This window comes from Parasteatoda tepidariorum, chromosome 10, assembly GCF_043381705.1.
Source record: "Parasteatoda tepidariorum isolate YZ-2023 chromosome 10, CAS_Ptep_4.0, whole genome shotgun sequence".
Classification (NCBI taxonomy): domain Eukaryota; kingdom Metazoa; phylum Arthropoda; class Arachnida; order Araneae; family Theridiidae; genus Parasteatoda; species Parasteatoda tepidariorum.
The window spans coordinates 41,946,227-41,958,068 of record NC_092213.1 but is presented as its reverse complement, the minus strand read 5'-3'; the positions used below and the strand labels follow the sequence as shown (position 1 = coordinate 41,958,068).

General features: G+C 26.8%; 1 protein-coding gene across 1 annotated transcript in view; it reads left to right on the top strand.

The window, feature by feature from the left end:
- The window catches only part of LOC107437680 (polycystin-1-like protein 1), a 584,482-nt gene that overhangs the window by 552,485 nt on the left and 20,155 nt on the right, over window positions 1–11,842 (top strand). The window contains exons 23-35 of the mRNA XM_071186788.1: window positions 540–761; window positions 1,521–1,678; window positions 2,499–2,642; window positions 3,477–3,560; window positions 3,800–3,934; window positions 4,039–4,161; window positions 4,899–4,979; window positions 5,684–5,902; window positions 6,738–7,007; window positions 7,632–7,740; window positions 8,522–8,738; window positions 9,826–9,882; window positions 10,874–11,083. Of these exons, the coding sequence (XP_071042889.1) occupies window positions 540–761; window positions 1,521–1,678; window positions 2,499–2,642; window positions 3,477–3,560; window positions 3,800–3,934; window positions 4,039–4,161; window positions 4,899–4,979; window positions 5,684–5,902; window positions 6,738–7,007; window positions 7,632–7,740; window positions 8,522–8,738; window positions 9,826–9,882; window positions 10,874–11,083 (2,029 nt within the window). The remainder of the gene's footprint in view (window positions 1–539; window positions 762–1,520; window positions 1,679–2,498; window positions 2,643–3,476; window positions 3,561–3,799; window positions 3,935–4,038; window positions 4,162–4,898; window positions 4,980–5,683; window positions 5,903–6,737; window positions 7,008–7,631; window positions 7,741–8,521; window positions 8,739–9,825; window positions 9,883–10,873; window positions 11,084–11,842) is intronic.

The following is an 11,842-nucleotide window of genomic DNA, read 5'->3' as shown; positions in this document are numbered from 1 at the left end:
ATATTAACCTCGAAAAAGGTTAGGCTGGAAAAAAACTTCTTGATTAGGCCAGGGCTCACCCTGGGCTGTCAAGCCATTGATGATGATAATTTTATATTTCAGCAGAATTTTTAAAATATATTAAAAATACTTGCAAATGAATATTACGTCGCAATATAAGTAAACTTATTAGGATTTAAAAAACTCGCAAAGCATTTAGTTAAAAAGTATAAAATATGATAAGCTTCTTTCCATAAACTTGAAAATAATCCTTACTTATATGCGAATTATTTTATTTAAGTAAACATGTAACTACATTCATAGTTACGTTAATTCAAGCTCAGTTTTTCATTATAAGTAATCTAAAGGGACTTTTCTCAGTGCTCTTTTTTCTCTGCTAACAAGTGATGTATCAACGTGAATTCCTTTTTTATGTTAAATTAATGTTTGAAAATGTGCCAAAATCATGTATAATGTAGTACATTAATTAATGTTTGTAATTTATTGCTTTTTTATAAATTATGTCTTACTAGGCACGTTAAATCTCCTTATATTTTCAGTTTCTCATGGAGCTGTGTTCCTATCTATCAAAAGCACCTATCATGTTTTAAAAGTGATGTGCCAAATGCTTTTCTGTCCAATGAAACTGAAAGATTTGTTCTTTTTGCTTCTTCATTGAATCCTACTCTAAGCATGGTTGTTATAAATGTCACAGCTCAAGGCAAAAATGTAATGTCTGCTTCTCAAATTCTTGAAATTCAACCAGTGCCTCATACACTGTTGTAAGTTTTCTATTTAGTGCTTCTTTTTTTTTTTCATCATTACAAGAGAAACGAATTTTCTATTATAGTTTTACAAGTTTTCTTAGTTTAAACTAGCTTCTGGTATTGAGATTGATTTATAGAAAGTAATTCATTTAAAATATTTCTAAAAATTAAATTAATATCAAAGACCTTTTTTTTAATGGGAAGTTGTAAAGAATTGATCATAAACTTGCACAACTCCTGTGCTTATAAATGGCCGCCTTTATAAAATTTGTGTTTATAACTACAAAATTACTTCCCAGTATCAGTCTCTCTATTTGATCTCACGCTAACCTTTACTGTTATGCTGAATTCTGGGATTGGGATTGATTTATAGAAAATAATTCATTTAAAATATTACTAAAAATTAATTTAATATTTAAGACCTATTTTTGGTGGGAAGGTGTAAAGCATTGACCTCCTGTGCTTATACTTCTGCACCGACTTTTTAAAATCTGTGTTTATAACTACAGAATAACTTCCCAGTATCAGCCACTAGATCCCACACTAACCTTTACTGTTACCTACACTAGCGTAAATAAAGCCCTTCATTGGTATTTTTTTTTAAATTTCTGCCAAAGCTATCTGCAGATTGTAATTCTATTGTAATTGTTGTAATTCTATTGATTGTAATTCTATTGAAATTGTAATTCTAGTTGTAATTGTTGAACAATATGTGTCCTTTTACTTACTTATGCTAATAGATTTCTAATTAGTTTTTACAATTTTTTATTTTAGGATAAATATTAACTGTGAAGTATGTCATAACCACCAAGTGAACAAGAATGATTTGATCAAATTAAAAGCTTCCTGCCAAAACTGTGATAATAATAACAACTTGAAATTCAAGTGGAAAATATGGTTGATTGATGAAGGAAAACATCACATGCATTTTAGTTAGTATTTTATAAGTTTTTATTGGTTTTGTCTCACATATTTAATGACATACATAAATAATTTAATAACATCCATAAATAATTTAGCTTTGATTTCATATGAAGTACAAATTCATAAGTTTGTTATACAAAAACTATATTTAACTTTTTATCTGTCCTTTATACAATTCCTGTTTTCTATTCATAAAACATTTTACGCTGTTACAATGCTTTAATTGTTATGAGTATACATAATGTTTTTATAACGTGCATTAAACAGTTGACACAATTTTGAGTTTACAACTATCAATGTTCAACTCCATAGTCTTGTAATTTAAAACTCAATTCAGAAGCCGAGAGAACTTCTTGATCAAGCATTGAGAGAAACTAGCCTTCCTGATTGTCTTTTACATGGATTGTATCTGTATTTGCGTTCCATCGCGAGGAAAACAACGATAAGCTCCCATGTTTAGCCCAGCGGCAAGGGGATTCTAACCCATCATCCATCTACGACTGAGGATATTTTATATCTGAACTGTAGCCGGTGCAAGCGTGGAGCGAAATTCGTATTGGCCAGCCAATGCTGGGAACATGGGTCTTCTCACTGAGTGGAAAGTGCTATATCCTATGAATGTAATATCTTACCCTCATGTATAAATATAATGTACACTGGGATAAAATGATCTTCAGTCTTTATGTTATTTTAAAAAATAGTAGTCAGCCTCCAGGGTTTTATTTTTAATTTAACCTGTTTTCTTATTACCTCGCAAATCTGACTAGTTTTTTAGAAAAAAGATTTATTATTTTATTATTGTTTAACTAATTTTTATTTATGTTTCAGGTAATTATAAGTGTGTTCAAGCAGATGGATCAACGTTTTTCATAGTTGCACCCAATAACACTCTGTATCAAACATCTCTCAATGAATCAATTGCTCAAGATACTTCATACATTGAAGCACAACACCACAATTCTGTTGAAAATGGTATGCCCTACAATAAAAAAAAATTCTATTTTTGGTTAACTAAAATATAACTTTACTATGAATTGAAACCAGTTAAACCTACCGTATTGGGGAATATTAGTAAACCAGTTGATTTTTTATTCAATTTTTTGTTGAAAATACAGCCCTAGAAATGGGGGGATTTGTAAAGTATGTGGAAATGTATTATGATATGCTAATTTAAAAATTTATGAAAAATATGAAGTATTAGTAATTTTTAAATCACCTACAATATTACGTCATATTATACTGTTAACTTTAATTTATTTTACAATGTAACATCTACAACCAAAAATGCTTAAAAGCTAGATTCAATGATTTCTAAAATACAAGGTGCTAAGTCATAATCAAAAACCCTTACCTTATATGCTTTAAATCACCATATAGCATAAATGCGTTTTGAAAATTTTGTCAATTGTACAGATAGAGAAAAGTTTTCCTCTGATAATATTAAAAAATTACATGAGTCTTTGAAAAAAAAATTCATATTGAGCTTTTAAAGACCACTTTTAGTTACACCCTGTTTTTTTCTGTTTTTATTTCTGTCACATTTTCAATATTCAAACAACGGTTAGAATTAGTTTATATTTACAGGCTAATATTTATTACAATTTTTACATTAATGTATAGTTAAATAATTAAAAAAATAAGAATTCCTTCAAAAGTAATTTGAATTAATTTTAAAATATTATGCTAATTGATTGTACTCTTTAATTTGGTTTATTGACTATGTAACTATTTATTTTAGATAGTAATTTATTGATGTGCATTTGAACCTGTTTTTTTTTGTTCTTAAAAAATATTCTTTTCATAAAGGTTTCTCAAACCAGTCTGTTAGCGAAGATTTACCTCCATTTCCGAATCTACCTGGTTTTCCAGAAGAAGCTGGATTGTTGCAAGGTAATAAATATTCAATGTCTTAAGTCTTATTTGAGTATTTATTTTATGAGTTTCTTCTTCTTTTTAAAATATTCAATATTAGAGCATAGTAAAAGATAAATTAATAAAAAAAACTGTTTGCAGTTTCTGAATGCATGATATTAATTAACTAAAATGATTACTGTCATAAATACATTTATTTATTTTGTTATTGTTGTTAAATTTATCTTGTTTAACTTATTATTTATTTCATAATTTAGAGATGCAGCATTTGAGAACTGTGAGGAATGTTCCAGACTATCTGGATCCAGTTGAAGATTTCTCTGATGCATCACCTTATTTGCAGTATCCGTATGAAGGTGAAGCTCAGTACGATGATAATACTACAATGTTTAGTAAGTGTAATTATTATCTTAATGTAAGTAAATGATTATCTTAATGTAAGTAAATGATTATTTTTCAATTGCTGGTGATTTTTAAAGTAATAATGTAATTTCAGATGCTTCTTATCCAGAGTTTTTACCATATTCTCCTCATGAGTTTGATTTTGATGATGAGGACTATCCAAGACCTGAAGAAGGATTTCCTGGTGAAAGCGGAAGCGCTGGAGCAAGAGATCATGGTATTTTTTTTTTTTTTTAAAAATGAGTTATTTTTAAAAGTATTTACTAAGTATATTAATTGGATTTACATTATAATTAACTTAAGTTTTTTAGAAAACTTTCTTAATGAATGTTTTATCCATTGACAGTATGTACATTAAAAATACTGCTTCAAATACATTCATAAACTAAAGAGTAGTAGTAAAATTGTGCTATTAACACTATCTATTATTTTTAAATATTTAAATTTAATTGCCAACAGATAATTTATTAATTATTGGTTTCGAATAAAAAAAATTATGATTATTGGTTTATAATAAAACTAAAATCAATTTTTCCAAAATTATCATTTGTCAGGTGTTGCATATTTTGGGCAAAATTGAATTTAATGATGACTTTTTTCGATTGTTAGCCAACTTTTTTTTTTTTTAATTTTTCCTATAAGTATATCATAATTATCTAATTCCTGTAAAAGGAGATTTTCTTTTCTAAATTTTTTTTTATGGCATGAGAAAAGAAATATTTTTTATCTGTGACTCAAATGGCTTTTTGCATATCCAGTCGTGAAATGAACCATTGTGCTGACACCCTTAAATCTGTTAAAGTAACAAATGGTAAAATAATTAGTAATATTTACTTAAATTTTATATTTAACCTTGACTTCATCGAGTAATGTATTAAATCAAAGAATTTACATAAACTCACTCTTTTACTGAATTTCTATTAATTCATAATTATTTTGAAATTATTATTTTAGGTTCTCATCGTTTCAATGAACATTTAACTGAAAATGATATAGAAGAAGGAGCTGTACCCCCAAGAGTTGATGGGCAAAATGGTATTATTTTATGAGTTTAATTGCTTACATGAAGACATTTAAATAGCTTTACATATTTCTGTTTAAGCTTGTGTTATTTTATTGTAATGCTTTATTCAATTGAGAGCTTTATTCATTGAAAATTATAAAAACTAGAGTAAATTTGGATTTTTTGAAAGATTAATTAAATACCCATGGGGTTTTTAATAATCATAAATCAAATGTTTTGCTAATTTATGTATCAGTTTTATTTCATTGCCATTATTAATTTTCTATACCTTTGGGAAAGTTCAGGTAGTATAAGACATACCACATGTGGCTCAGATTCGAATCTAAATTAACTTATGAATATTGCTTTTGTTTAATCAAACTTTTGTATAACTAGCGCGAAAAATTCAGTTCTAATTTCTTAGACTATGAAATTATTACTTATAAAAAATAATGTGATTTTGAAATCTTCACACTAAAGATATAAGTACAAAAACAAGATATGGGATTAAAGATATGAGAAACATTAAATATTTAAAAGTCTATTAATGTTTAAAAGTCTATTTTATAAACATAACTAGTGCTCTAATTGCTTTAAATATATAACAATACATTATTTGAATATGTTGTATTTTAAAGTATGCAAAAATCTTAAATATTGATTTCATTAAAAAAAGTAAATTCTATGTTTAGGTTTTTTTTTAATTCATTACTGAAATATTCTTTCTTTTTTTTAGTATTCGTCCATGAACCAAGTATAGTGGGCGACCCTGTGCGAGACACAAATACTTATCACAAAACTCCATCACCGCACCTTATTAGTAGACCCAGAACATTACTAACTTTCAGCAATGCAAATACAACAACTGGATTTGATTCAAATTATTTAATATTAAAACGTGGATTGTTGAAAGCTGGCAGCTCTTACTTGATCCAAGTCAGTGTTTCTAATACTGGTAAGCTGTGAAATTTCTAATCTCTTTGTAATGTGTGTAATAATTTCATAACACTCATCTCCACTATTTCGTAACTCTCATCTTCAGTGTTATTTCTATATTTTAGGTTAATAATTTTCTTAAATATTAATACCATTACTTACTTATAAATTTTTAAGGTTGCCAAGGTAGTCCTCAAACTAACAAAGGTTTATAAACCTATTATAAAGTTATTAAATAGTTAATATATGTACATACATTATCTCTTATAGTTCACTTTCTATCTAATGTAATTATTCTTTATATTTAATCTAGTCTATTTTATATCTTTACACATGAGTCAACTGTATCGGTTAGTCATAAAGTATTTTTAATTACAAATTATTGATTTATTTTGCTCAGCCACTTTTAAAATCCATATTTGATTTCAGCTAATACCATTACCTGAAATCTGAAAATTTATTCAAGGTGTTCTGTAATGATCACCCTTAAAATATTCTTTTTCATCTTTCTTTTCTTCAAGTAAGCTATTTTTTGCACATTTCAATTCCATCTTTTTTCTGTTATATGTTGATAATGATTAATCTTTAATTTTAATTTGCACCCCTTAATGTAATAAGTTTTTTTACTTTTTTTTTTTGCAAAACTTTTAAAAATTTATCGAAAGGAGTTGGACGTACATTTCTAAATATGTACCCTGTTCACAATCATTTCATTCATAAGTTTCATTTGTTATTAATTCATTACTGAACACTGAACATAATTCGTAAGTTTCATTTGATATTAATTATACTTGATGAGAATGTTTCTATTGTAAATTTCTTTTAAATGTAATAATTTTTGTCCATTCTTTTAGAAAACAATCTGGAAGGTTTTGCTATGGAATACATTAGAGTTAATGTTGGTCCTGTGAATGGACGTTGTACCTTGATGCCCGTTAAGGGGTACAGTTTGAATTTCAATTTCCAACTTCACTGTTTTGAATGGAAGAGTGCGCATCAACCTCTGTTTTACGAACTGAGATACTCTCTGTATCAAGATGATCCGGGACATTTGATATACTATGGTCTGAATAGAAATGCCAAGTTCATACTTCCTGCTGGCTTAGCTTCTGATTCCTATAATGGTAAATTTAATCATAAGTATGCTATTATATATAATATGCATTCAAACAGAATATGTGATAATATTCAGGGTGTTTTGTGATGACAGTACTTAATATATATTTTTAGTTAAATACAACTAATATTTAATGAGCTTTTACTAATTTTCACACCAGAAACATAATTTTTACTTTCTTTTACTAATATTTTTAATATTAAATTAAAAGTGTGTGCCATTAATAAACAATATTTTCTATTTTGTACACATATTTTCCTTCTCTTCTTAATATGTCTTATTTTACTATAAAAAGTTTGTTTTGGAGTGATCTTCATTGGCTTGACAGCCTAGAGGGGGCCCTAACCTTCTTTAAATTTTATTCTCTTTGTTGCCAGGTTTTGGGGTACATGAGATGCATCATTTTAGTCAAATACTTTTTATTGCATTTCTATAAGAAAAAAAATATATAAATATTTTTTTAAAAAATTATATTAAATTGTTAACAAACATTGTATATATCATTACTCCTCTCTTCTATTTCTTTGAGAACAATACAAGAACATAATTAATTTTCTTTAAACTGATGGCTTGATTTAAAATCTTTATTTATCACATGTTAATAAGCAATTTTTTTCTCATTTTATTTCAGTTTATGTTAATGTGGTTATAAAAGATAGTATAAATGCTACAACCAATGTTTGCTCATTAATTCGCAAAGTTGAACCTCTGTCCATTAATTCATCTTTAATTCAATATGTGTAAGTAAAGATTTTCTTTCCGCTACATATTAAGAATAATTGTAAGACTTGTATCCATTTTGAGATTAATTGTGTGTACTAATAAATACAATTATGTTTTAATTTTAACTTCTTGAATTTTTTTATATTGTTTAACTTTAATTTTTTAAGAATATTTTTTTTAATATTGCATATTTTAATCTTAAAATGAAAATTAATTACTTAATCATTTTGATTTTAAAAGAAAACTTAAAGATAAAGTAATTTTACACAAATATGCAATAAATTATATCTCTGAAAGTTTTTTAAAAATTTGGCCTAAAAAATGCTTTGATTAACCTGACATTTTAATTGAATACATATAAATATATAAAATTTTATTTATCATTTATCTATATATACCATAATTTTATAATAAATAAATGAATAATTAAAAATACAAAATAAGAAATTGCAAATAAAATTTATAAGTTATCATAATTGTAAATTAATTTGTTAAGTCTTATGCGATGGAGAAAACTTTTAAAAACTTCTTTCTCAAAAATAGCCATGTATTGTGGATGCCAAATAATTACTTTTTGGCCGTATGAATTTTAGTTAAAAGAATTATTAAATAGCAACTAGTAATATTTAATAACAGCTTCTTAATAAATGCTATCCTTTATATGCAAAGACTTAATAAGTTTTCGAATAAAAAAAATTTATTTCCAAATAGCTAAATAATAATGATGATAAGTATGCACCCACCGTGCTTAGAATCATTAAGTTACATTTTAAAATAAAAGATATGTCTCTAATGTAGGTACAATGAAACATTTCATCCTGGTTCTATCTTAACAAAATACTTGGAAGAGAAACAAAATCAAGCCGTTTTACACAGAGTCCATGCATATTCTTCATCTCTAAACCATCACAGATTCACAGGAGTCAGTTTGAAAAGTTCAGAAGATGGAACCTTGCTTCAGAAAATTAAGCTTAAGTTTTTGGAAATAATTGATAACATGGAAATAATCAGCAAGGTAATCTTTATAAATTCATATCTATATTTTTAACAACACATGCTTAAAAAGCCAATGAAAGCTTGCCTCATTATATCATTACTTTGTTAACAAACTTGCCATATTATCATTTGACATTGAATTTTCGTGATTTAGTTAAATCATGTTTCCATCTTGAATCGTTGTATAAGCAAGTTAAGAAAAATTGATTAGCCATGTTAAGAATCCTTGCCAAGACAGAATATACAAAACACGTTGAGGATCAAAAATTATTATTTAGGTGTAGAAGTAATGAAATGAAAAGTTTATACAAATCTGTCAGAGCCGGAGTGGCTCCAGGGGATAGACCCTTTGCCTTTCCCTGAATCCCAGGTCACCTCACTGCAAATCCCAGCAGTGGCAAGGCATAATTCTGCTTCCGGCTAGCACCGACTTCAGTGCTAGCCTAAAATATCCTTAGTGGTAGAGAGATCAAGGTTAGAATCCCCTTGTCATTGGGCTAACCGTGGAAGGTTTTCATGGGTTTTTTCTCCATGTAACACAAATGCAGGTTAGTTCCATCAAAAGTCCTCCTTGAAAGCTAGTTTGTCCCAAAGTTTGATCAAGCAGTATCTTTGTCTTCTGGGTTGAGTTCAAAATTACAAGGTCTTATAGTTGAATATTTATAGTCGTAAATTCAGTTCATCACCAATCATAACATAAAATTAATCTGTCAAAGGAAGGATAACGAGATGAAAGAACATCAAAATTCAATATTTTTGTTTGGGAGAAACTTAGATGTTTATAATAATTGCCTTTCAATTCCTCTGTTTCCTCAGGCAATAAAACAAGCTTAGATGTTTTTAATCCCTTCTTCATTGGTAGTGATTCATTAGATTTCAATAGCATTTTTGTATTTTTCTTGTTTGAAAACATAATAATTACACTCTGATTTTATTGTTTATGAGCATTTTTTATTATTTATGTCTCCTATGAAATGATGTGAAAATAAATGATAAAAAAATTCTAGGTAATATGTTTATCATAGGAAATTCATTTTAATTATACATAAAATTCTACATTAACTTTCGTTTTGCTATAAATTAATTGTTTGTTTTGAATATTTAAGGTTGAAGCAGTCCAAGCCTTATCTTGTCTAAGTGAAATTATACAGAACACAAATGAGGTAAAAGTTCATTGTTGTTCTTCTTATATGATTCTTTTCTTAAAATGAGTTTAATGTCTTTTAACTGTTTTAGAATTCATTAAATATTTAAATATTTTAATTAAATCTGCAACATTCGAAAGTCACAAGCAATTGTTATAAACAAAACTAAACACTTTATTATTTGCAGTAAATTAATTTTATGCTAATTTACTTTTGCTATCATGTTTTTTTTTTCTTTTCTTTTCAATTTAATAGTTCAGTAAAGATAACTAAATTTGTTAAAAATATTTTTTTACTTTTGAATAAAACATGTATATAGTATTAGCAAAAATTATTAATTTTTAAAACTCAAAAGTATACAGGAAAGATAAAATCTAATTTTTCATTAAATCTAACTAATATCAACATTTGTATTTCAACTAATGATTCAAACTAATATCAACATTTAATAAGATTTCAGCATTTCTCTAATGCGTGTATTTGATTCTTAAAAATCTGTTAAAAGTTTTCATCAATCAAAGAAATTTGCTATACTTTTTTGGTACCCAATGATTAACACTATTCAAAATGGGAGTTAAAATTAAATTTGTGTTTGGGTTTTACAAATAAACATAGAAAAAAAAACAATATACATATCTCAGAAATCACTATTGAGGGAGGCAGTATTAAGAACATTGAAAGCAAATGGATTGTGAGAAAAAAGTTATTTTTGAACAGGTCGCAATGAACATCTAGCAATGAAACAGGTGTTGATATTTTTAATCTTTTTTTCTTTAATTGAGATTTTTAAAGAGTTTAATAGAATTTCTGAGGTTGTATATAGTTCTAAAAAGCACTTCGAAAATTTGTATTAAGGGCGATGGATATGAAACATCTTGTTTAGTATATGCATTAATTATAACGCTGACTTAATAAAATGTTTGAACTTATCATTAGTTGAAATTATGAGTTATTGAATTTTATTTTTATTAATTTATTAGTTTCAAGTACAAAGATCTTGTTTTTTCAGCTTTCAATGTTTGAAATTCAAAGAGCCTTCAATATTTACAAGAAAATCTACCTGTTAAAGCACATGCTTCTTGGCGACTATTCATTGGAAGTACTTGAAAGAAACATTTTCATCTTTCTGTCAAAGTTAGCATTTGCATCTCATTCAACTCCATACCGAAATGAGGAACTCATTTATATATCTAGAGAATTTTTTATTAAGGAAATACAAGTGAGGACAATATTTATAACATGCAATTAGTACATTATTCTATTTTCTTGGTAATTTCCAATTTAAAAGGAGATCATTCTTTGTATTTTAGTTTGAATCATATGCAATTGTATAAAAATAATTTGTATTCGTAAAATGTATTGAGCATTGAACACAAACTTTAATTATTCTTCTAATATTAAATCTGAACAATAAAATAAATGACATGGAAAAACATTAATAAATGCTGATGTCTCAATATTTTTCAAAGTACCTAAATCTTTGACCTAAATATATTATTTTAATGAAAAAAACTTTAAATAATTTATTTGTTCCTTTTTTATTTAAAATCCTGTATTTTTTTTTTCAGGAAAAGTTGAAAACTCGTCATTTAACTGAAGAACCTATTCATTTTGAAGTTCCTCACACTTTAACAAGTTTGTTGCATATAACAAGCACCAAAATGCATAAACCTTTGCACTTGAAATTGAAAAGTACTTCTATTGAAATTGCTGAAGATTTTTCTGAACAGTTCGAAAGGTAATATTAATTTTTATGACAGTTAAAATACGAAGTTGCTCTATTTGAGATCTCTGTAAAACAAAAAATATTGGACAAAAACTTGAAAATATTATAAAGGGTGATGAAAAATGACTTGGACATATATACGTTATAATTTTAAGGTTTAATAAACTATCAAAGACCTTTGCCGCCAAACACAATATGGTGGTATCTAGCACCCTCTTCCCACACAAGAGAATACATAAAATGCCATTCAGC